General features: G+C 38.7%; 1 protein-coding gene across 24 annotated transcripts in view; it reads right to left on the bottom strand.

The window, feature by feature from the left end:
* Positions 1-3,199: 3,199 nt before the first annotated feature.
* The window catches only part of FHOD3 (formin homology 2 domain containing 3), a 351,512-nt gene continuing 327,385 nt past the window's right edge, over positions 3,200-27,326 (bottom strand). For 15 of the 24 annotated variants that reach the window (XM_015854309.3, XM_085538045.1, XM_085538040.1 and 12 more), the window contains 4 exons: positions 24,922-24,945; positions 22,060-22,231; positions 19,726-19,887; positions 3,200-5,856 (listed from right to left, as the gene is read on the bottom strand). In XM_015854309.3, coding sequence (XP_015709795.2) covers positions 5,774-5,856; positions 19,726-19,887; positions 22,060-22,231; positions 24,922-24,945 — 441 coding nt within the window. In that variant the 3' untranslated portion in view covers positions 3,200-5,773. Of the gene's footprint in view, positions 5,857-18,924; positions 18,953-19,725; positions 19,888-22,059; positions 22,232-24,921; positions 24,946-27,326 lie in introns of those variants that run through there. The other 9 variants (XM_085538039.1, XM_085538046.1, XM_085538042.1 and 6 more) reach the window with 2 other exon arrangements.

The following is a 27,326-nucleotide window of genomic DNA, read 5'->3' as shown; positions in this document are numbered from 1 at the left end:
TAATAATAGCTGTTTTGCAGCCTATGTGTTGGCCTTGCAGGTACTTAGAGGATAAGAAGAAACCAATCCACAAGCTCCCTTCCCACCCATTTCTTACTGAAGCTCCCACCATAGATTCCACCAACAGAAACAGAACTAGAACAGCCACTGCTTTATAAAGCTTTATTGCATGATGTGTTTACATAATGCTGTAGAGGTGAGCTCTTTAACTACTTATATCAAGAAATTTTGGACACAGGTCTGTGGTCACTTTTCCAAATTGACCCTGCATGGCACAGAAAAAAAGTGTGATTGCATTTTTCCAGACAGTAAAGATAAAAGAATGTGAGGAGAAGAGGCAGCCAAGGGGTGCACTGAAAAGAAAACCCTCCTGGTTTACACTACGTGTGACAAAGCTTCTGAACAATGAATACAAACTGTAGGTGAGCTCTATGTGTAGTAAAATATTAAAGAGTAATTCAAGTTCTTTATGAAATAAAACTGAGAAACAAAACAAAAATGCAGTTTCATGGACAATTAAATTTAACATAAAACAAAATTGACCTAAAATGAGAAAACAACAAACAAAAACAAAAACCCAACCAAACAGAAGGACCTGCAGATAATATCTCTGACCATGCATGGCTTGTTTTTTTTAAATTACAATTCACAGAATAACACTGCTGGAAAGCCTATTTTACACTATGCTACACAGAACACGAAAACATGAGTAGTGACATTTACACAATTTTACAGTATTTCTCCTTCGTCTAAGAAACACGTCCTTTTCTACTTTACATTTTTTTACAATTCCCAGCTCACAGAAAGGACACTGTATGCGCAAAGACAGTCTTTAAAAAGGTGAAATGCACCCAATGCTACAAATAAACCTTTTCTTCCACAGAAGCCTCTGTGTTAGTGATTAAACAAAATATATCTCTATCTGCCACTCAACGTGAAATGGATTAATTAGAATTTTTTTTTTTTTTAAATAATTTTTGGCGTAAACATGAAACTATACATCATCTCAGAAACTCCTTTTGATGTACTTGCTATGGAACTACTAAGCTGCTATTCAAAAACCTCCTGCTATTGCATCTGTGATGCCAGTTCCGCCAGCTGCTACCCCGGCCTCAGGTGTTGTTCAAGTGTTTGCAAATCAGATTTGATAGTTTTCCATAACCCAAACATTTTTCCCTTATGAAAATGCTTCAGTTTATTTTATTTCAGAGACTGTAAGTACCTGGCAGTTTTCCCTGCAGAAAAACATCAGCAGTCAAAGCCCTTACAGCCTAGACAGTGTTTCCAGAGTCCAGATGCTGGAAACCCAGGGCCATATGAATGCTGCATGGAGTTACTCTCTGTCTACACCTGCACGCAGCACCCATCCCAAAGGCCATGAGACGAGCCGTGTGTGTGCAGTGTGTGCACAGGAGAGAAAGGGAGAGAGGACGAGAGCTCATGACCTCTGCTCATCTGTGAGCTACAGGCAGGCTATGTGTCTGCTGCCTGTGTGGACAATGGGAATGAAGTTGCAGGACTGCCTCCTTGTCCCCATTGCATCCAAGTCAAAGTGTTGTGAAAACAGCCACCACGCAGCATTTTGAGAGCATTTTTGGATGGAACAGCATAGAGGGGACACCTGGCAGAAGGAATACTGCAGCTGATGTGGAAAGAAGGGAGCACTTCACAACAGGCCCTGCTGACAGCCAGGCTCTCACTCCAAATTTCTGTTATACTGGGATACAAGAGCCTATCTAGATACTCCATTTAACTTACTATTAAGCGAAAAACAAAGGCTTGTCTGCCCACAAATCTGATGCCTTATTTTGCAGATAGAGTCATTTAGAGATCTGCAGTAAAAGGAGATCAAAAGAGAAAAAAAACCCAAACATATTGCAAACACTGTCTTTGACAAAGTTTCCAGTATTTACAAGAGTAAGAAAGACCCTCATTAAAAACCATTTTGTTAAAGATTTTGGATTATGGATAGGGGTTTACCAAGCAGAAGGCTCACATGTGGCATTCAGTGGGCTATAAAACAACTGCAATCCATGAGGCAGCTGCCTGGACTCACAGAGAGATGAGGAGTGATGCCTTCCATTGTTGTAAGGGATCTTTCTTTCCCAGTTGTGGAACACAGAATTCCCTGTGGGAGTTTCTTCATCACAGCCCCATCACTGCTACTGGAGTCTATCCCTTGGTTGGGACTGAGGGATTACAAAATATTTATGTACATTCTGCTTTTAAACACCAAGGGAGACAAGGAAATTAGGACAGTTTCCCTCTGGCTCTCATTTCAGATGCTAAAGTTTAAATTGGCATCCTAATCAGAAAGGTATTGGGGTGGTAGACAGGCAGACAAGTTACTGACAGCAGATGGGTGCTGAATGGAACACCACTGGTGACCCTGAGAACTCCAAGGCCATTCAAAATTCTGAGCACAAAATCTGCAACTGACTGGTTCTGTATAAAAGGCAAGTGTGGGAGTTACTGTGTTTGCAAGTGTTGTAAACTAGCCTTAATGGATCTCTAAGAGAGAAACAGCTATATTAGGTTTCTAAGACCTTGCTATTTGCCACAAAACCAATTCTCATCTCATATGCATTTTAAAACAACTGCTGTATCCTCAGGTTGATCTCTCTGGATGATGAAAGGTCAGGCAGTAACTCAAACCCTGAAGGCTGCAAGATGATCAGACAGAAAGAGGCACACAAACAAGCCAATTCCTCCATTTCGTCTGGAATCCGTTGGTTAGATGATGGGGAACAAATGTTATTCCCAGATTCGGGACATGCTATCAGACACAGGAGGAAATAATGCCACCTTCAGTATTAGCACACTGGGCTCCTGGCCATTTTTATGATGAACTGAAATAGAAAACTTTCCTGTAGTTACTACATTGTTCCTGCTTTTGATCACCTCGTTGCAGCAAACATTGACAACTGCGGATTAACCTTACAGCACATTACTGCATAAACAAGACCAAGTTATCCTTCAGAAAAATTGGTGTCAGTTTTACAGGCAGAAAGCAGAAGATTAGGAAAAAACCACAAAAAACCAATAATAATGGAAGAATGGACACGGAATAGTATGCTTCACATGTACACACTTGCATACAAAGTATCTGAAAGAAATGGGAATTTTTTTCTGACCATATTCTAGCCCTGTTCACCATATTTAAACTTCTCCTTAGTAAGCAGCATATGAAATTTTACACTTTTTTTTTTTTTTTTTTTTTTTTTTAATATTTCTGGAAAATACCTAAGTCCAACTATTTCTAATTCATGAGCAACCTTATTCTTACAGGCACAGATATTGTGCTATATCTAAATGACACAAATATATTTCCAGTTAGCAAGCGGTCACAAGCAGCTAACCACTTTGCACACTGAGTAAATTTTAGTTAAAATACTGACTTTTAAAGGTATGCGATTCTCTCCAATCATATGCAGAACCTCTGTCATTGTAAATACATTTTGTTGCACTTAGGCTGCTTTTATCACTAAACAGGTAGAACAGCTCAACATAACTATTACATTCAGGGTGTCTTCATCTTTCAGACCTCAAAGACCTCCACAAACCTCCATTACCTTCATTTCTTTGTTTAAAATACCTTAAGATAAATTACTAAAGTTCATAGTAGAAGGCAGCACATAAAGATCAGCTTTAAACCCCAGATGCCAGTAGATCTTGCTTATTTTATAGTGAGATAATTATATGCCACTCCTTTCTGTTTCCTGACCTTCCTTTTTATACTTTCCAACACACAACACATTTTATTAATTACAAAACTGCTGCCTTCTGCCTGCATTTAAAATTGACTTTTTAACAGAGGGGAAAAATCACATCCTACTCAGTGCCTTCCTTAAGAACATTTACTCACAAGTGACTTTTTACTCCACAGACTTTCACACATGAAGATCCAAGGCAAGAGCAAATAAAAACTGAAATGTTACTACTGACAGTGAAGACAGCACAGATAGGATGCTACAACACAGATCTTGTTGTAGAGCTGTCAGCTACTTGATTCTCTAACCAATTGGATGCTCCATTCAGTGTGACACCATGAATGATCAAGGTTTCACAGTTTTATTCTGTTTGTTGCTAATAACCTATACAATCTAGGAATTTCCTGTCCTTAAAAGAGAGCAGAGTAACTTGCAGATGTACTCGACCTAATTTAAGTGAACAGAAACAACACAGCTGTGACACTATAAGCCCAGCATAGACTAATCCTACCTTTCTAGTGAGTTCTGCAATCAGAATTAGTTCCTGTAACCATGACTAAACTGCTGTTCCCCAGACATCTTATTTGAAGGAAGCCTCAACTGCTACTCCTAGGCACATATTCCCTTAATCTTAGAGTCTAAGGCAATGGAAAGAGATAATCTTGTGCATCATTGAGGATAAGATAGACTTTGGCTTTAAAAGTTCCCTTTTATGTTACTGTTAACTGCAGTTGTCTTAAAAATGCTTCAGCACTGGCTAAGGTGACTGTGTTCAAGTCATCTTCACTCATGTTTTTGTCCTCCACTTAAAGGCAGATGAGCTGACTAAAAGTTCTCCAAATACACATGTTGAGGGCAGTTACAAAAAGTCAGCTATCAGACAGTGAGATGAGGGCAAGCATACTGGAGTGTTCCCTATGGTACCCTATCCACTTGCATCAAGGATAACCACAAAAAAGAAAGAAGAAAAGAGAGTAAAGAACAGCAAAACCACAGCAGGCTTTTAGCAGGGCCATTTCACGTTCAGATCAATTACTTCGAAATAAATCACCACCACATTATCTTGCAGCAGAGAAAAGCAGCATGAAGGGCACAGGCAAGTAAACAAAACTTCCTGATGTTACTATCTGAATGCATTTACTGAGTGTGTAAATTGTAGGCGCAGATTTCTTTGAAACCGTACAAATGGACAGCACAGCCAAAGCTCATCAAGAGAGAAGTATTCTGTGACCTCTCCTCTGTGTCCATGGTGCTATGTACAGTAAAAGCGTGTATTAATACACACGAATTCAGGATCCTACACTCTCTTCTTGTATTGCAGGCCATTTCCTACCCCACAGGATGAATACAATTGAATAACATTGAGTTTCTACAAAATGACATTCTTTTCCTCCTGTCCTGGTGGAGGGGTAAGGCCCCAGAGTGACAGTCATGGTCCAGCTAGCTTCAGCAGGAGCACGACTTCACACCATGACTGTGTATAGATACACATATATCCACACATTCATTCTGTACATATACAAAGGTACACATACATTTTTACATTCTTTGGTGGCAAAATAAAACAAAACAAACCACAGGGTTGCACAGACTGTGCATATTTGCTTAATGAATCAGCTCCAGGAAAATTCGGGGTTGCTGTAACAGGAGTTATTTTGCTTCTTTAAGGACTGTTCATTGCATTGACAAAATGCCATACATTTACAATGACTAAAACGGGGCACAAGGAAAGCCAACGCAAACACAGCTCACATAATGACAGATAACTCAGAGAAAGGCCCCTCCTACCCACATCAACACACCATGAGAGAAGCAGCCACATGCTTTTACCTACAGGCATTCATGCGCTTCCCTAGCTACCGTCAGGATGTTGTACTGAGCCGTGGCACACCCTTCTCCTGCCCTGCCTGTGGGTTTCCACTTTTTGTTGCTTATTAAAATTGAACTAACAGAAGACGGGATGTTGGGAGCAGCAGATGAGGCCGGCACAACAATGCCATGCCGAAGGGTTGTCAGCCCATGTGTTTCAGATGACAGATCTTCTCGTTGCCGCCTCTGGGACGTCAAACCTGCATCTCAGAGGTGCTGATGAGGCCCAAAGCTTTGGCTTCTTCTGGTGTCAGTCCGCTCTTTAGTGTCCTTCTCACTGCATGGCCATAAATTCCAAAAGGAGAGAAAATAAAATAAATAAATAAATAAAAAATAATAAAAATAATAAAAAAAAAGAAAATGCAAACAATTAAAAGTGATAATTACAGGAGGATTTCAGCTGAAAAACACTCAACATGCATACCGAATCAGATCAAGAGTTGCTATTCAACTCCAAAAAGTCAGGGGAAAGCCATTTGTCATTGTCATTTAGTCAACAAAAAATTTCTCAGGATAAACATCACCGCATTTTATTATTTTTTCTCTAAGATTTTATGAGTGGATTCTCAGTGCACAGAAAGTATCATGTACCCCATTATCTCACAAAGAATTTTTAAAAGAGCTTCTGGATCTTTACAGGGCTCGATTGAATTTATCCCTATTAAATTCTTTGTGACCATTCTAAAGGGTAAAAATAATCTCCCTACACTAAAAAGATTTAAAATGTAATAATTTTATAGTCAATTCAAATCATTACAAATACTGTGCTCATACACGCTCACTTTTCTTCTGTTGTGTTCCCTCATTGAAGCCCATATCTGATCATCTTTGTCACTTTGTACTTAATTTTATATGAATTTGAGTGATAATTCTTGGTCAAATTTTCTTTTCTTACTTTCCTATGAAGTATTCTGAATGGTAGCTATAACATAAAACTTCTAAAATTCACATTTACATTCTTCACTCAGAAATCTAAGTAACAGTGTGACTGCACACGGTGTTTTCCTCAGTTTCCTACTGCCACGATTTTCAGGTATGCTCAAGATGCAAGCAAGGTGTTCACTCCAAACTTTGATATTCTTTAAGTACATTACATTACATTTAAGTACATACGCACATTTAAAAGTTTTATCTGCATGCAAAGCATAAACAGTGACTACGTTGAACAAAATATATTCAGTTTCAAAATAATTAAGTCTAGAGGAAAAGCAAAAGGAATTACAGGTGGTAGTGAAGAACTTCTTGCATTGCTGTTGTCTAGTATAATTCAGACATCTAACTTCTAAAGATATTGACTCTGTGTAACTGAAACTGAGCAGTCACGTTCAAGGGTATGGTGGGAGTGAGAGGGGTGGACGGATCAATATCAAAAACAAGGAAATAACAGAAGGGCAAAAGATGGAATATCTGTACATCTGGCACCATGCAGGTAGGACAAATATGACCTATGTGTAATAGTCAAACCATTTCCATCAGTTACTGAGTTTAATTGAGATGTGAGTACCAAATTTATAATTGTTCCACTGTTACTGAACTGTTGCTTGAAAGTTTCTTTTCAAGATTAAATCCTATCTCCTGCAGTGTTTGAAAAATGACTAAAGATCACCAGAGGTCTGCATGGCAACCCTTCTTGACAGCCACTTTTTCCTACAATAGGGATCAGCAATATCTTCCAAGTTTAACGATGCTTTGGTTAAAGCAGCATGGGATTAAGTTAAAAGCAACTCATAAAGTCAAAGTGAGTTAAAACTAAACATGTGCTATCAAAAGAGCAAAACACTTTGAAAATGCTCTGAAAGCTGTAGCAGAAATTCTTCTCTCATTACAAGTAAAGGTTACCCTGAACTGCTCACCTGGCTTAACAACCTGCTTAGATCAGTTTTTTTTTTTTTTTTGTACACTCTATAGTACATGAGCAAAGAAGGCACCATGGCTAGCTTAGCCATCAACACTGCAGGGGTATTAGCAGAGACTCACATACACTGATTTAAAGTAGAGCTTTTCAGGTACCAGCCAGGCCCAAATTATGGAATTACTAGCTTACTAGAAAAAGCCAAATGGATTTACAATATCATATTGGTCTCTTCAAAAAAACTTGCATGAGCTTCCTTTAAAAAGCCATAATCAGGAGCTAAAATTCCACAGCAGAAACCATCTTCATGAAAAACAAACAAGAACAGAAACAACACTTTCTTCTTTAAATAAACAAGGCTTCTCTGAATCTCCAGATGCAGATCTATCAAATGTATTATGCCCTTGTCAGAGAGCCTTGCTTATAACCCTTGGATGACTAAAAAATTCCAGTAATGCAGCATATGACATGGGCCAGTGCCTTGTCCTGGGTCTGCCACACACCTCATGCAACAGATGCCAACCCCTGGTTTATACTTTTTGTGCCACTGCTAAACAAATAGGAATAATAGCACTCAGTGAACTGCTGAGACACGTGTAACTGTAATTAAACAAAACAATCTCTTGGCATCCCTTGGTTGATTGTTCTTATTTATCCAGGTCTCTCTTATGACAAAGATAACTTGCATTTAAGACATCTCAGTGACCTGAGCTTTTAAGGGCAGCAGTTCCGAGGAAACAGCTCCAAACAGTGTAAGAGTTTGGCAGTCCTAACAAGACTGTCAAGAAAATGGTTAATAAAAAGCAAAGAGGTGAAGAAACTTGCCAGCGACAGAATGGTTCCCATAAACACAGTCAGCTGCTGACTTGTATAAACTAAGCATGTGGGGCCAAATGCTGCAAAGTACTGTGACTATTTGCAAGATTCAAGCTGTCCACCGTCAGCAGGCAACCTGAAGGATAACAGCTGACAGAATCACAGTCCAGACCCAAATGACCGAATTTTTGCTTTCAGCCAAGCAGACACAGATGAATCCACTTGTAGTTTGCAGGAGTTTGCACTCAGGGAGACACAAGTGGCCTGATAAAGGGTATTGGTATCTTTGTATGAAAATTACATGCAGTATGTGCAAATTACTCACAGTACTTATCCTTACTAGACAATACAGCTGATGGATGCAGCATCACCAGTAGCACAGAAGAGTTTTTCACTGCTCTCTGCACTGGCTGGTGGACTGTGAAGGCTTGTGGGCAAGGAAGCCGTAAGGCAGCTGAGCTATCTACAGGAGCAGGGACCACTCAGGGAGGTGGGTGAACCTTGTGTCATGTTGTTAAACAGATGTCCTTGGACTTTATTCTTCTTCCCCATAATGGATTTGGTAAGGCTCCTTCACTCTGGGAGAGGTCATGGACAAGTTCAGTCATCAGAATTGAATGTGGAGAGATATTTTCCTTTTGTGTTTTATAGGCATTGCAAAATTACATTTCTCAAACTAGATCTTCACTCTCCCCTCTGCAGTGAACTCTGTCGTGTCTCTGACTGGACTAGACATAATATCTTGGCTTGTAAAACTCTTGGCCTGCTGCAGATCACATTAAACTGAATTATGGAATGTATTTTGGAGGCAGTGACAATAAAAATAAGGCTTTCAAATGACCTTTTAGGTTCTTTAAGCAATTTTTAAAATGTTTGCTAAAGAAACATAACGGAGAGAGAACATAACTTTGACTCTTGCCACAATCTAGGCCTGCTGAGATTCCATAACCAAGAAACCAATGTTGTTCTTATGGGGTCAGAGGGTATGATATTCTTTGTTAATCAGGAAATCTAGAATTCTATTTTATATCTTGGCAGAATGCTTTGTGCTTGTGAGGAACTTGATGAATTTGACTATGCCCACTGGGTCAGAATCTGCACAGACATAAGGCCCTCATAGAACACGGGGATGATTCTAAAAACATGATTCCCTAAGTGTAGTTTAGTTGGATACTGTTATTGAGATGCTGACGGCTCTTTAAAGGGCAAATGGTGCTCCTGATTTACTCTCCTACTTTGCTGTTGTTTGATTTCTTATTTTTTAAGATGGAACAAACAGTTGAGAAAAACCTGCCTAGTGCCATTTACTCTTACATTTGCAATGGATTCTGGAATGTATATATAACACTTGTATGGCAAAGTCATTTGCAATGCTGAATATTCTCTGCATAGATAGGACCATTTTCCTCCTCAAGAAGTTGCAGAGTTCGTGTCCCTCTTACTATAAAAAGATGTGGCAGCCACAGAACTTTCCTCCAGGCCCAGATGCAAAGGTAATGCAGCTGCTACTTGCTCATTTGGCACAAAGAAAATTACACAGCAAGGACAGCAGGAAAGCAAATTATAAGAGGCAATACAAACTAGCTCTACCATATCATTTCATTTCATGTATCCTAATTTTATTTTCTGTTACCCTTTGAAAATGCAGCCTGCACACCCAGTCTGTTTTCTCATATTTTCAATATGTTGCCTTGGACTTTACTGCAGTGAGTTTGCCAATGGCAATTTGCAACACAAAAGCTCAATCTGGACACTCTCAATCACGTCCATTCCTTTTAATCTTTTTCTGCATTTATGTATTATTATATCACTGTCTATATAAGCCATACTGAAACTCGGTCATGCGTATCTCAATGCATAATATGAGCAGGCCTAGATGTGTAAAAATTATAGTAAAAGAATGAAGTGTAAAGATTTTCTTACAGTGATTTGTAGGTGAGTTTTTGGATTTTGCAGGCACATCTCTGAAGAGGTAAAGCCAAGCGATACATGGTCTTTGCTTTGCCATACTGAGAGCTCCAGGAGACAATGTATGGCTGTCCTGCATTGCAGTTCTGCTTCATAGATGGTGCAAGTCTCTCCTAACAAGAAACAGTAGTGCAGCCACCACCAGGAGTAACTGATGCTATCGGTGACATAAAGAGCAGTCTGGCATTGTTGATGGACAAAGTATCATACTCAAATTTGTTCCTCTCTGGGTGGCTTTTGTTTTAAGGAACAAAAAGTAATATTGCTTGAAACACCATGAAGATACTGTTTTTAAAGTAATATCAACATGTAATTGAAGCTGCAATTTCTAGCTTATTTCACATATAATCATTTATACAATCCTAAAACTGAAGAGGGAAGAAGGACATAACTCCTTTCTTGCAAACTTCCCATGACAAAAAAATGCACCCTCATTTGTAGGAGTTCTGTGATCTAAACTAAAAGCAATCATGCTGCCACCTCCTTCATCATTTTTCCCACTTAATTAAATCTATCAATCAGAAGTGAGTTCATTATTAATAGGTGAAGCATCGAGAATATAGAGCTCAGTAACAACAGAGTCTGAACTTAAGCACTATGTAAGACTTGACCATGCATTAAAAATGCACAGGACAAAAAAGGCAGGAAATAGGATACAAAAAATAAAGCCATCTAACACAAGTGCTTTGGACATGCAGCTTTTAAATTCCATTTACAAACTGTGAAATGACTTGAAGTCTATTTTCAAGTGATATATGATTAAGTAACAGACTTTCACTAACGGGGTAGCTCAGGCTTATAAACACAGAGCTCAGGATTTACTTGGCAGGGAAGTGTGACCATGTTTGAATACATGGGTTCTGGGGAACTCAAATCAATTATCATCTCCGTCAGGAATCTGTGTTGGAAAATACAACAGCAGAAGGAATCATCTCCACAGGCCTGTCAGATTAAAAATAACTATAATCACAACAATCCTGTAGTTATGCTGATCAGGTGGCACTGTTCTGCCTAGAGAAAGCCATATATATATACACACTATATATACACTTTTTGACTGAGGCAAGATAAATGTATAGTAGCTTTGTGTGAAGCTCTTTTTTTTAAAAAAATTATTATTATTATTTTTTAATCTCCTAACAAAGATGCACCTGACCCTTGCATTCAGGTGCAGTCAAATTCTTGCTTACATAGATCCTTGTGTTACACATCTTTGTGGCAGCAGAGGGCTCTCTTTGGCAGCTGTGGTATCACAACTGTCTTCTAGAAAACTGCATGAGACCATATTTGTTACTGCACTTCTTTTATAAGGAGACTTGTAAAGCAGCCTTCTACCTCCTTATTTTTCTGTCTCAGATGAAGTGCTTCCCACAGCAGCAGTTTGATCTTGATTACGTACTCTTGTTGCTGAAAACAATTCTCCTTCAAGAAGGAAGGATGATGTACATACAAGGAGCATGCTGCTGACCAGTGTTAGATCTGAAAGCCTTACAGAAAGAAAAAAAAAAACACCCAAAAACTTACAGAGGAAAAAAAACTTAGAGAAAGAAACAAAACAAAATGTATATCCTATCAACAGAAGGCTAACAGTGTGTTCCACAACCGTTTATTAGTTTTTTAATACTTGGAACTTAACTATCCCAATTTTGGAAATGAATCTTGTAACAAAAATTCAAAAGCCCTGAAATATATCTTAAAATATGCTGCCTAAAGAGAAATGATGTACTTTAAATGAATTCACTGACACAGTGAATAGGAAACTGGTGAAAGTGAAATGAACTATGTGTATCTCTTGGAAAATGCAAACTGATTATGTAAAACCAGCTTTCTTTTCTACAGAACTACAGCTGAATAATTACCAAAAGCATAAATTCTTAAAGAAAAACAGATTTTAATGAAAATGTTAATACCAAACTTTTGTAACCAGGGAACATGAGCAGCTCGATCTCCTAGGTATACTGATATAACTTGCTCTTTACCAGCTGCCCATTACTTACCAGTTTCTTCCATGTTACCTTTGTTCCTTTCTTGTAACAAAGAAAGTGCCATTTGGGTAAGGAGAGATGGCCAGAACAATTCCAGCACCTATAAATCTTTGTCTAGAAGTGCAGGAAAAGTTGTAGATCAATCTTATTTTTGGTTCTCCCAATGCTGAGATACAGCAGATGGATTGTGGCAATGGTCTGGCTCAGCCATGGGATTCTGCTGAGCAATGGGCTTCATTTGCCAGAGTTTAATCTGTGCTAAGACCAAAATCCAAGCTGTGGCCACCTCCTCCTCCATGGAGCAGCGTGTCTGGGCAAGACGTGATCACACAAAGTGGCGGTCACTCTAAAATCACTAGGGATAATTTACTGCAGCAGCAGTTTTCTCCATATATCTACATCATCTCCTTTGTGCTTGTGTTCATATTGTAACATGTACGAGTCTGTATAGTGCTCAACATACATCTCTGCCTTCTCTCTACAGGGACAAATTGCTGCAAAAATTGCATTTTTAATTCTGACTTCTCTGGTCAATGCAGTGTTTTCTCACTTTTCATTTTCTGCTGCTGAATCAAAATAAAGCTGCTTAATATTGAACAAATTCTATATATCACAGGATCTCTGAACACTGTTAACAGAATTCAAAGGAAAATTAAGGAGATCTGAATTATGTAGGTTTGGTTACTTTTCTATCTGACTTTTCCAATATAAGAAAATGAAAGCTACTTCAAGCAGCAAGTATGAGCCCCATACAAAAAAAAATTTGCATCAGAATAAATTTTATTACAGCAATGACTCATAGATTCCTCTAAAACAGTGACTGGAAAATGAATTTAAGCCTCTCTTAAAAGTTATTTTTTACCGGATTTTTAGAAAAGCTTTCACAAATACTTTTGTTCTGAAGGATACCCCATGTTGAACTGTGCAGAATTATCCTACCTGTCCTTTTCTTTCTCCTACAGCTGTCGATAATGGCCTCTAGCAGTGGTGAGGCAAAGGACTACAAAGGCCTCACCCTGATAGGCTACATCCATTGCTACCACTTACTGTGGTCATCTGTAAGTCCATTAATTAATTATTATTGATACTTTTTTTTAAGTTACTGCTACTATTTTACCATAGGTCATTCAGCACAGTTTTGTCACTCTTGCAAAGATCGTGCCATTCTAAGGATGAAAGAATGTACTACTTAAAAGGCATCCAAAAGACACTAGCTATCTTGGCATCTTGGGAAGATAACATCCTAACTGCCAGAGTTTTAAGAGCTTTATCTCACATTCTGCTTTCATTCAATAATTAGATTTTTATTAACCGGGTGTTGACCTTCTGGAGGCTCAATACTGAGGACACACAGACTTAATACAATCTGTAAAATATTTACTTTTTCTAAACACAAGGAACTGTTGATAAATGTACATCACTAACTAGATTACCTCACTTCTAACTTCTGATAGGATCCTCTTACTCAAACGCTAAATCATTCACTGCAAATTCTAGGTAAAGTTGCTATTCTTTAAAGTGTTTTATATAGACCTTCTTCTTGTAAGGTTTCTGTTGTTTTTTCTTAAGCATAATTTCCATTAACTCCTGCTTCTAGTCTGGCCATAAATACCAGAACAGTCTCCCTCCTGGTATTTTGGCACTTCTGTGTCTTTTCATAGCCAGAAAAAGTAAGTGAAGTGACACGAAAATAAAAAAATAATGGGGGGGGGAAAAAAAAAGGAGAAGAAAAAGTTAACCGAAGCACTCTGTGACTTCCAAACAAAAATTACACACTTCCAGATTCAAATAGACTCCCACCTATTATTTTGTTTGCTTATAAACACATCTATTCCAAAGCAGCTCTGCATGTGTTATTAAAACTTGTCTAAAACCTGTTTCCAAGCCTGGTTCTTTGGCAGAGTTCTTTCCCTTATTTTGGCACATGATGATAGCATGCTTACTCCCATTTCACGTTTACTGAAGGTGGAATTTAGCAGAAATACCTGACCTGGGATGTTCTGCAGTTAAACTTAATCCATCAGCCCTGAGCTTATTTGTCTAGGATTCAGATAATCTTGATTCAATTCCTATCTCCTCCACAGCCCCCTTGTACGAGTTTGACAGATTACTTGAGTCATGTCTCAGATCCATTTCACCAAAAAGACTGTTTTACTCTCCACAAGACATTACACAAACAAATGATTAAATCCTTATGATGTATCCATATCCCATAGGTCAGTTACCAGGTATATTTTGGGGCTAGTATATGACTCCAACATCTAATAAAAGAGTAAGCCGTCATGGAGGTGTTCAAGGCCAAGTTGGATGTGGCCCTGGGTAGCTTGGTCTAGTATTAGATATGGAGGTTGGTGGCCCTGCCTGTGGCAGGGTATTGGAACTTGATGATCCTTGGGGTCCCTTCCAACCCTAACCATTCTATGATTCTATCCCTCTCCTGTCTCTTTTCTAAACATCACAAATAATATCGATCAAGTCTTTTCATTCAAATATTGGATTCTGATTCAATTTTCTGCTCCAAACTGATTTCTCCAATACAAATCTAAGCAGATTTTTAGTTTTAATAAAATCTAAGAGAAACCAGAGTGCACATAAAAAGAGTGAGATAAAAGCTATGTTTGGGAAAAACTACCCTCTGGCAGAATACAGTGTAACCACCGCTAGAATATGTGGTACTTACTGTCAGATATTAGTCACACCTGGGTCCTATATTATGACCATTCAGGGTAAGATGAAGATCCAAATGAGTATAATGCTGTATAGTCATCTTTAACGACCTATCTCCTTGGAGCAGTTATCTGAAATTATTTGTTGGAAAGAACACAATAGGATCCTCACTCTTTGTCAAATGCCTTGACTTTAGGGAGCCAGGAAATACATTTTCAAGTATGAAATACCTGCTGGTACTAATAATACTAATACTAATAATTAATTCATAAAGGGAGAATATACAGGTTTGTGTTTCAGTCTAGTTGCCTTATGGGAATTGCATTTTGAATGATGATATGATATCTTTATGATAAACTGTGGCTTAGCGAGCATTTCAGTAAGGTAATGAATCCACGGGAGTTTTTCTTTGTCCTTTTTCAGAGCTCTGACCTGGTCATTCACAGAGGTCAGAAATCCACTCTGTCTGGCTCAGTGTTTCCAAGTATAATGCTCCATAAGCAAAGGTTAGTTTGAATACTTTCTGAATGCTGGCTCACTCCTAAAAAAAACGGAGTATGATCTTTGTGATGCTGAGTTATGGGAATTATATCACACTCCTGACACAGATCTGTCTAGTCAGTTGGAACAAACAGAAAGATGTCCAGGCTACTCCACAAAAACTTAATCCTGAGACAATGATTTTATGCTAGGAGATGGATGCTGTAAATAAACAGCCATGTCTAGAAGGGAAACAGCATCAACTTCCTACTTGTCCAGCAATGGTGTTTGTTTTTTTTTTCCAGTTCATTTAAGTAAAGTCTTCTATGGATGATACTCTATGTCTTTACATGTCTTCTGTTGTATCAAAGCTTCCATGGTTAGAATAATTTTGCTTTTTTTTTCCCCCAGATAGATAAAATTTGCACAGAGGCTGTTCATGAATTTCTATTTAGGAACAGCCCTAGTCTTTGTACAAGTTGTTTCTTACTTCACTGCTTGTAATCTACACAGCAAATTCTGCTTACATACTTTGCATTCATCTTCCTTTTTTTCTTTTTTTCCAATTCAGACCCATTTGAACTAAATGAATAAGCTCCATTCTTTACAGTTGCTTTTTTGAAATATCGGTGCTATCTCATATAGAGGATTTCATTTTTGGCCCCCAGTTCCATTTTATAAGTTGCTAAAATTAACTTTATCAATTATATTCATTGGAATTTGAACTATAAAATAGACCGATTCTTAAAATTTCCTTATTTCATCTTTCCTTTGCACTCATTGTTTGTTATGGCATCATTTGTAAAGGTCATCTTAACCTGGCAGAAGATACAGACAATCCAAATTATATTATTGTTTTATTTCTCTGCTAAGTAGAACCGCTCCCTGTTGTTATAAAAACTTCTCTCACAGAAAGCTTCCCTCAGTCTTCCAGAATGGGAACAATATATTTTGCAGCCTAATTTTCATTTCATGCTTTTAAAACACACTAACTGGTATCTCTAGAAGCTGGAGTCTGTTGCTGACACATCAGAGCGAAAAAACGGAAGAATCTTCCCATGGCAACTTGCCTTGAAGCTGTCTTTGAATGACCACCTCCAGGGGTGAAAGAGCATTTCAACTGTGGCTCATTCACTCCCGCAGCTCTCTGTCGAGGCTTCTAATGAAATAATACAACTGTAATGCTGTTTTTGCATATATAACACCACTCAAATACAGTAGGTAGGTCACTGAACACCCATCATGAGGCAATGACTTCCAGTTGGTTATTGTATTTCTAAATGTCAGATTTTATCTTTAAAAACCTTCAGTGTATAGATGTCCAGAACAGAATAAATCTTCCCTCGGCAGATCACCACAGGAACTCGGACATCATGTATTTACCATGTACGTTAGCTTTCATTAGTTCATTTCAGCCCCTGCTGAACAAATCCCTTCCTACCAGTTCTCAGTCAGATTCAGTTACATCTGGTATTATCAGTCACCCTTTGTATCTTCAACTAGCACATAAAGATATTTCCATCTGTCTTTGGATTACTCACTGCCTTATTCCTCCTCCCAAATTAAGGTTCTGCTGATTGCCTTGAGTGTTTAAATTTTTTCACATCATTAAGATCTAATTAAGCTTTCTGCATAGCAGATACAGTCACAATGCTCAACAAAGACAAAAGATAAAACTGTTAAGTGAATGTTACCAAAATAGCCAATTTTTCTAACTGCAATTATTTACTGAACTTAACTGAACCTTTTCCACATTCCTATTTCTGTTTTCCCCTAACCGACTATACTTGACTATCACTTTTTACTTCATATTTTTGTGTCTTTGTCTACAGCAAAAAACCCTTGCCCATCTGAAAGTTTTACCTAAACCCCAGCAAACACATGCAGTGCACACAAATCTTCTGGGTTTCCAATTTTGCTGAAGGCATAGAATTTATCCCAGTTTCATTAAAAACAGGTGAATTTTAAGTGAGCCTCAGAGATTTTCAGTTACGCACTGAAAACAATTAGATACATGGTATATAATGCACAGAAAAAAACATTCAACTGAGTTTCACTTTGATGAGACTAAATACTCTTCTCAAGATGAAAAGATGTATATGGGACCCTGGAGACCGAACCTGGTGAACCAAACTGAACAGAGATTTGAGTCTCTTAGCTCTGCCAATAACAAATACTGTGGCATCTGCAAATCCTAATAGTGAAACTATGACTAAAATTTCATAGAATCACAGAATCATAGAATCACAAGGTTGGAAATGAGCTACAAGACCATCTAGTCCAACCATCTTCCCTTTACCATACCTAAACCGTATCTCCTAGCTCCCTATCCAGATGCCTTTTGAACACTGCCAGGGATGGCGACTCCACCACCTCCCTGGGCAGGCCATTCCAGTGCCTGACCACTCTCTGAGAGAAAAAGTTCCTTCTTCTGTCCAGTCTAAACCTCATCTGATTCAACGTGTGGCCATTTCCTGGAGTCCAGTTTGTTGCCTGGCAGAAGAGGCCAAGCCCCTCCTCACCACAACCTCCCTTTAGGAAGTTGTGGAGTGCAATGATGTCTCCCTCGTTTACTTTATTACATGCAGGACTTGTGTTATATTTCTACTAGGGAGATTTTCTGCTTATTTAACTCACATTCTGCATTGACAAGGGCTGATCTCTGCTCTTTTCTGGAGCTGCCATGTTATCAGTCCAGCTGAGTGCATTTTAGAGTTAAACTACTCAATTTTTTAGTTACTCAGGTACACCAGCTACTACCACATATTTCATTTATGAAAACAGATGCTAATCTGCTGAACTTCATGTTTGTTTTGAAACTGCCTTTTAATCCATTTTAAAGCCTCATCCAGATCTTGAAGAACAAACAAGCAAAAGAGCTGGAGTCTATCATGATTAATTACTGCGGAAATCAGTTGCAGCCTAAACATTTAGTGAATGCTTAATCCCTGTTACTGTTTGCACTGAGTAAGTGCAAAAGCCAGCTCTGTAGAAAAATAGATACTATTTTTATTATCACTTTTTTTTTTTTTTTTTTTTTTTTTTTTAAATTCAGCAAGTGCTTCCTTGGGAAAAAGATGCACAGTATAAGCAGAAATCAGACTTTTTAGTGCGTGTGCACAAAGACAAGGTTGCTAACAGATGAAATAACTTAGAATAGGAAAAAACATAGAGATAGGCAAACACACAGGAGGTTTATTTCATATGCACAAGCCAACTGGGGCAGTCAGCATGTGCAGAGCACCAGAACTGTGTGGGGAAGTGGGGAGCAGCAGAAGGTGATGCCATGAGTGGTACGGCACAGTGCATGACAAAGGGTAAGGTGGATAATCCAGTGTCAGCTCATTTCATTTGCTGAAAGTCTGCCTCATCTATCAAGCATCCACTTTGAATTTACTCTTGCCACATGCAGAAGTTCTTTTCTTAGCATGTTGGTGAAAGTGAATATGCTTTCAGCACATGCTAGTTTATAGCAATCAACTACCGCTTATATCAAATGGTTTCAATCAACAGCTTTGTTAGAGCAACTCCAAAAATAAAAGAAGTTCTGTGTGATTTTTCACTCACTGTTGTTGACTTCTCTTTGTCCTAACTTCCCAGAAATGCTAAAAAGATGGATGGAAAGGTAGTCAAAAAGCCACATTTGGTGAATGACATTTAAGACCAAATTCTTATATCCTTTGGGTACTTATCCATCTCACAGTAATGACAGTAGTCCCTGCACGTAAGGAAAAAAAACTCAAGAGATCATAGCCTCTTAAACATTGCATTTTTTAAAGCATGAAATCAAATTGTTTAAACTAGCATGCCACAGCTCTGCCCTGTAGTCACACTACAACATTAGACCATTTTATAAATGTGTGACCTTTTCTTCCCAGGGGCTTCTCCTCAACCATTTTGCAATCAAACAGCACTAGACATTTTGCTTTACAGGGCAGCAAAAGGATGATATACAACATGAAAGATTTTTTAAAAGATGAAATCTTCCAAATTATGTCTTGCTTATGAATAAATTCAGCTTACAGACAGAACTATTAATCTTTATGCCACTTCACAGTACCTTATGGTATTTAAGCGAGTCTCAGTTTGAAGTCCTGATCTAACTACTTTTGTTTTGAATAAGTACTGTCATCAGAGAAGCCCTAAAGCACCATAAAACATTCTTCTGTTGCTGCTACAGACATCAGAATTTCTCTAGAAGATAGTCACCCACTGTGCACAACACTGTTGAAACAACTGTAGGAGACATATATCCCAATCATAAGTATACTACCAAGGTACTACCAGCGCATGTCTGCAATAGTAGAAGACAAATTTAATCACCAAGATACATAAATGTTTGCTCTTTTTCTGATAACTTTAATAACCATTTACTCACATGACTTCCTATTTGCTCGTGACCGCTTTCTCTCTCTAGGCACCGCTCGCTGGCTTGGCACTTGTGTGGCGGACTTTACAATGCGATCCATGATCTCATCTGCTGCATCATCCGTTGCATTAGGCGAATCGTCATTGCCAGCATTCCATGAACCGATACGGCCTGGAAAAGTCCAGCAAATATACTTAGGGAAAAGACAAGAAGAGCCTCTTGCATCACTTTGGATTCAGAATTGGCTTTCTGGAGAATTGAAGCAGGCAGCTCAGTCACTGCTACTTCAAACCGGCCAAAGGAGAAGAATCTGCCTATTGGAGAATATTTTAAAATAATAACCTAGACTCTCTGCTGTATCAGCAAACAATGTAGAGCTCAAATGCAATTACAACTTTCTACTCCTTTTAGTCTCAGAGTATTATTCATGACCATACAACTGGCAAATGTCTGCTACAGACTGTGTAGCTGAAGTGTTGTGTGGCCATGTCTGTCTCTGCTCCAATTACACAAAGACTGGAAGACAGAACATATGTTATAAACTGATTCAAATCGCCAAGACAGGTCCTTTTTACTAAAAGAGGAGAACAATCTCTTTTAAAACATCTGTATCACAGTATACAGAAAGGAGAAAAACATAGCGTCTGACATGTCTAGTTGTCCCTTTCACAAGAGACAATCCACGTCCTCAATACATATGTGTCCTGGCACAACTGCACATACTCTGCTGTGAGCAGAAAAGCAAGAGTTGCTGGCAAGCTGAAAAGCTAAATAAGCAATTTTGGTTAAAGCCGCAGATAGAAAGCCATGTCTTTGAATGCAAGGATCTGGCACTCCTTACTCCAAAGAGCTGTGTCAGACACATCTTTTGGTTCCTTCACAACAGACTACTGTTCCACATGCTTTTTCTTTTTTGAATGATTTGAAGGCTAGTATGTAGTGAGAACACTGACAGCAAGCTTTGCAAAGGAATGGGTGTGTTAGAACTGCAAACAGAAGTCACTGGCAAGACTACTCCATTTTACATTTCTGATGTCAATAAACAACAGCTTTGATTAGCACTTTGTTCTGCTGCTTTTCTCCTGGCTCTCAGCAAGAGCATTTCCATTATGATAGTGCTCCTGACAAACTTCTGTCTGGCTCACCCTTCCTCTGCCTCTGCTATTCTTCAGGGGAATGCAAGCTGACTTTCATTATCAGGACACACTGCTTGTTAGCAGTCAGTGGATTACTTCAGCTGTTCTACTTGTACAGAGCAACTTAAATTATTTCATCTTTTTACTTTAGCTAGTTGGCTTGCTTCTGAAACTGGAGCAGTGAAACCTAATTAAACAGAATCATGGTTTAAAACCTTAATAAATGCCCATAGTGGTGAATGCTCTGGATAAGGTATTAGTGACACCAAAAAGAAGGAAGAAAATGTAAGATATCTAGATATAATGGAAAAGAAATATGAAAACAGAAAGCTATGAACTTAAATGTTGGTGTATTCCCCAATGCTTCAGTAGCATCTCCCGGGTAGTATTTGTATAGGAGGGCATAAGGTGGAGACAAAAAAAAAATAAATTGGTGATCTCAGTCTCTGCAAAATGATTTAGCAACAAGGAAGTGGTTTAGTGGCTGCTCTTCTGAAGAGGTACACTGGTGAATCACGTCTTGGACAAAAAGCAAAGGTATCTTATTGCCAAGAATGGCTGTATCATTGAACTCTTCTGTCAGAGAATCAGGTGTTGGAAACAAAGGAATGGGTCAGGTTTTCACTTCCTCTGTGTCAGCTTTCAGAAGTCACTTATGCTGACACTAGAAACAGCATAGCACTGTGGACCTCAGAGAAGGAGGTTGGGACAGCAGGAAGGCATAGGCCAGTCCACAGCAGTTTTTCATGTCCCTAGACCCCTCTTAGTCCAGTAGCTCTGCTGCTAATCGAAGAACCTGTCTTTTTCTTGTCCCCTTTTTCTCTCCTATTGCTCATAAAATGCTACATGGCTCTTTCTCTTTGAGTTGCTACTTTCATTTTCTTCTGCTCAAAACCAGGAGAAAATAACACCATGTATATACCATTTTGGTTTCATAATGAAAACAGGAATAGAAACTGGAGTGTGAGTAAGCAGTGAAGCTGCTGAGGCAGAGGATAGAACTTTGCTGCTCTGTGCTCACACCACCCTCCAGCAATATTTTGTCTATATGCTCATGTTCCAAATTGCCACCTCCAGTGTGCAAATACTACTGGGGTTTTCACCTCCCTTTCTGACCCTTCCTGCCATTGTTTCTCCTATGCTTAGGCCACCCAGAAGCTGCAGTACCACTACTGAAGATGGCTAACAGGAAACTGCCAGCACTTACCCCTGCTGACCCGGCTGCGAGTGCGAACCCCCAGCGCTGTGGTGCTCTCCCCACTAACAGAGGAGGTCTTCAGTACAGCCTTCATGTTCTCATGCTCTGCGGCATCCTCAGCATATTGCAGGCCTTGGGGCTGGACTGGGGAGGAGGGTGAGGTGCTGGAGAACTTGCCAGACTGTGGAAGGAAAGAAGATTTGTTTTTTTTAACTAAAAAGAGTACAGACAACAGGTCAGCGTCCAGGTGATGACTTGTAAGAGGGGAAGCCTAAATCCTTGTCCTTGCAGATCATAGAATGGTTTGAGTTGGAAGGATCTTTCTAAAGTTCGTCTAGTTCAGCTCCCCTGCAATGAACACCTACAGTCAGATCATGGTGCTCAGAACCCCCTCCAGCCTCACCTTTAGTGTCTCCAGGGACATGACAGCTACTACCACTCCCAACAACCTGTTCCAGTGCCTCAGCCATCCTAATCATAAAACACTTCTTCCTCATCTCCAATCTATATCTCCCCTATTTTAGTTTGAAACCACCTCCCCTTGTTTTACCGCAACAGACCCTGCTAAAGAGTCTGTCCCCTTCTGTTCCCTTCTTTCCTATAGCCCCTTGATGTGGTTTTATCCTTTGCCATAACCTTTCACTACCAAGGAAGGACTGTTAGAGCAATCTGGGAACACAGGGGTCTCTGGTCTGCCTCTCTGCATTGCTACACAGAGAACTCTCAAACTGCTCAAAAACACTGACATGTGCAGTAAACTTAAAATACATTGCCAGTAATGCTGAAAAAATCCCCGGTCCACAAACACCCAGCCAAATTATTTCATGGCCAAAACACAAAAATTGCTGTCAGCAGTTAGGAGAACAAACAAAACCTTAGAGAGATTTTGGAATCTGCCCTCTGCTTGCCCAGCCCACCCGTGACTTCGCTGTCACCACAACAATGTTAACAACAGCAACTGGATTAGCTACATACAACAGCTCCATCAGCCACTAAAAACTATCATGAAGAATTGCAGCCAGGTGAACAATGGCAGGAATGGACGCTTTCAGAGGAGAACAGGGGCTTGCATCACTGTGCGTTGGAAGCAGAAGCACTTTGCTGCTCTCCTCCTCCAGCTTCTGCCTGAAAAAGGCTGCAACAGTGGTAATCACTCCGTTACTCTCATCTTCAGAAAGACTACAGCATGTCTGAAATACAGTCCTAAACATGGAAGCGACAGGCTCTCATCAGCAAACAGACATCAATAGATAATAATGCCCCTTGGTGCTTTCAGTCCTATCAGTTTTCAGAAACTGAAATTTGTTTTCCTTTTCCTTTTAATCTTTCTTATTCCTACAGATCCAGCACAGATAAAAAGGAAGGTGTGCTGCATTCTGTTCCTCCTCTGCATACTAAACAACATTACTTATTAACTTGACGGTATCAAGCCAGTCAGCTACAGCAGTGCAGACCTCAGAGTCCTTCCTTCGGAGAACAGTAAACTGGAAGAAAAGGTTCAGCCCTACTTTTAGAGCTTTGATTGAGTCCCCTGGGCTGTTAGGCTGCAAACTGAAAATATTTCATCTGGAAACCACCAACAGGATCATTCTATTCTAACATAATGACTTTTTGGGGTAGGACAGCAAGCTGAGTAGCAAAACAATAATCCCTACAAGGCACTAAGCTAAATATAACAGTGTGATATTTATTTTTAATACTGAGAAGTTTGTTTTGTTTTTAAAGTACTAGCTTGGAAAATTTTGATGTGGAAGATGTGCAAGTGCTAGAATACCATGTGCAATTAATAGACAAAAAAAAAAAATTAGAAACTTCTATGAAAGTACATATAGTTTTTGCCTTTAAGAATACTAACTTCTATACAATTGGTTGTAAATCTAATCAATACTGCCTTAGGAAAAGTAAAAAGATAATGACTTCAGATAACCATTAGTATTCACACGTGTTAGTCAAACTCTGGTATAAAAAGTCGGTTTCTGTAATTTTCTTTCTGCAGCCCAATCTATACAGTATAAACCATCAACAGGGAGAAGTGACACAGCCAGGAGATTTAGTTTAACTTACTAAACTTTCAAACATTGATGTAGATTAATGCCCAAGCCTCAGCCTCTTGAGCAAATAAGTGATATTTTGAAACACTGAGCTTTAAGCCACATTGTTTATGTTCAGAGCCTGATGCTGAACAAAAAATGCACTGCACAACAGATGCTCTGCAAAGCAATAAACTGGTTTATTATGAATATAACCAGTACTTTATAGTTCTTGAATTATTTATTCACTCCTCAGTTCATTTTTAACATCATCTTCAGGAGGAATTCATGATAAATTATGAACTATGCCATAGCTAGCCTCTATGGTGAATCAATTACCTTGTTCACATTTCATATGGCAAAGATAACCATTAAAATTTACTTTGCATCCATATATCCCTATGCTTTTAAACAATTTATAAAATAGGAATAGTTGGACACAAACAGCTTAATAATGGTTATGAAATTATCATGAAAATCCCTAATGCAAATAAACTGATGATCCTTACAACATTTAGATCACTGACTACTTTGCAGTTTAGCAGACAGATGCTAAAAGAAAACAAATAATGAAACTTTAAATTATTATGTCCTCAGATCAAATCAATCTCAATCAATATCAATAGGGATATCCCTATTCAAGAGAGCAGGTATGCATATGGTTAAAGCTGACTGCAAAAATGCACCCTTATGATAGAGCCAAAAAGCTATGAGAAAAGTGTCATGGTTTGTAGTTCCATTTGAGAAGATGAGTTGAGCAGTCCACAATATCTGAGTTAGAAGTTAGATGTCACAGCACGCAGGGGACATGGGAATGACATGCTCTTTCCAAGAACCATACCTCAGTGTCCTCTTCTTCATCAGTCTGCCATCGGAGACAAAGGACAGGGCAGAGAAGGACAAACAGGAAGATTTAGGAAGGACAGCATGATCAAACCATGACAAAGTAAGAGGTAACCATGGTACTGTTTATACAATTATAGGAGGCCATAAAAATACAAAGCATATAAGGAATTCATTCCTTAGGCAATCGACTGGCTAATGTCTTCCAATTAATGCAATACATAAACAGAACAGACTGTCACTGACAGTTGGATAAGATTTCCTGTTTTTTCTTAGAGTATTTATGAACTGAAATTATTCCTCTAAGCCATCATACTTCTCTCTCTCCCTGAAGTCATACCGTTGCTTGACATTATTTTTCCCCTTGAGGAAACAGAGCGATAGGAAGGACTCTCCTTTTTTCATCTCTGTTCAGATCACAGAGGTCCTGCTAGCCTTCTCCCAGTGCAGAGGTCAGTTTCTAGGTGATTCCCCATTCACTACACCTCAGTGCTTGCTTAAAATCCCTTTTAAGCTGTTTTTTTTTTTCTCTTTTTCTTTTTCTTTTTCTTTTTCTTTTTCTTTTTCTTTTTCTTTTTCTTTTTCTTTTTCTTTTTCTTTTTCTTTTTCTTTTTCTTTTTCTTTTTCCTTTCCTTTTTCTTTTTCTTTTTCCTTTTTCTTTTTCTTTTTCCTTTTTCTTTTTTTTTTTTTTCCCCTCCCCCCAAGTTCAAGTTCTAATTGAATGGAGTGCTAAAATCAAGTACTCTTTGACAAAGACTACAAGTCTTTGAATATGTGCTTAAAGTTCTTCAGTAGCTGCCTGATACCATATCCTGGGAATTAAAGACATGTAATTATTACATCCTTTGCCATTCCGGGCTTTCTCTCCTGGTGACAGCAGGCATGTGTAACTATTCAGATAGTTACACTACATAAAAGATAATTGGCATATCAAAATATTATAGTACACAGAGCGTTCTTGAATCTGGAAGTTACAGGGAATTAGGAAATATTTTTCTTTACCGTGATGTAAAAACCCACTTAGATGTTTCCACAAGTGAAACAGTTTCTGAAGAATCTGGGCTGCTTGTTTTGATAAGTTTCATTCAGACCTACAAATCTGATGCATCTTTTTAACCTGTGGGTTTTATTTTGTTTCTTTAAAGGAAGCATTCCACCAATTTTCTTCCCTCCTTTGTGTTACTAATACATATTTTTGACCTTATCTCCATCTCAACTATGATTTCTGTCTGGGATTGATACATTTTGTTCCAGAAACATTCATCATTAAAAGTGAAAGCCTGGTTTACTTTGGCCCTCAGCTTAGTTTCAGCACAATCTCCGTAAGAAGATTAGCTGTGAGAGTGCAGTGCAGCATATTAACATTACTTTTTAAGGGTATGTTTTATTCAAAGCATGAGATGCCTATTTTGCTTAGGACACAGTGGCACTGACAGTTAGACAAGCAGATATTTTGCAGAGGGACCTTGGCAGGTATGTGGAGGGGAGGAGGAAGGGAGGGAGTCACACAGTAAAACAATTCATCTGAAGAAGGCCACTTCACTTTCTGGCTTAAATTAGAAACAGAAAGGAGAAGAACGGGAAGCAAGAACATGCTTGTGTTCTAATCCACATGTAAACGTACCTAATAAATAAAAAGCAGGAGAGCAAATTAAGCTAAAAAACATGCAGAAGGCACTGAAGGAAAGGTGCAAGAGCAGAATACATACATTACAAAGAACGTGCTCCAGACCAAAATGAATTGTTATCTCAAGCCAGATTTTTACAGGGAAAGTCCCAGATGCTGGCTTTCCTATCTGTTTAGTATAGCTAGAAGGGATTTATTTGCAAAGGACTTATATTAAGGGCAATGTACTCCTCCCATTGCTAGTTTCCAGGGCACTGCCATTCTCATCCTCACACCTCCAACTGCTGCTTGACACCCAAAGTTGTTCAGAAGTTCATGGTACCCTTCATGTTTCCTTATCTGGAGAGCCATTTGCCCCTAGTAAATACTGGCAACAGGAAAAAGTAGCAAAATGAATAAAACTTTAGTTTCAGGAAAGGAATCTGCTCTCATTCCACATTCTACCTTCCCTTCTCATTCCACATTCTACCTTCCATCTTCATTTCAATATTATACATACACTGAGAAATGTGAATAAATTGGGATAATTTTGACAGATGTACCTCCTGAAGGAATAAGGTGTAAATTTTGAGAAAAAAGGTTACTTGATTCTTTTGTCATCCACTGTGTTGCAAGATAGTTTTTGGATATCTTCTCCCTTCCTTCTTCTCTCTCTCCCTTCCTACCTCCCAGTTTTCCACTAGGCTAGTATTTGTATGTGCTGGATTTACCATTGAAAAATATTTCTATTATATGGCAATTTTGGAATTGAGACTCTTAAGCATCATAAAAAGCAG

The sequence above is a fragment of the Coturnix japonica genome, chromosome 2, assembly GCF_054131305.1.
Source record: "Coturnix japonica strain WE chromosome 2, WE-NBRP24, whole genome shotgun sequence".
In the NCBI taxonomy this organism is placed as follows: domain Eukaryota; kingdom Metazoa; phylum Chordata; class Aves; order Galliformes; family Phasianidae; genus Coturnix; species Coturnix japonica.
This window is presented reverse-complemented; position numbering and strand designations above follow the sequence as displayed.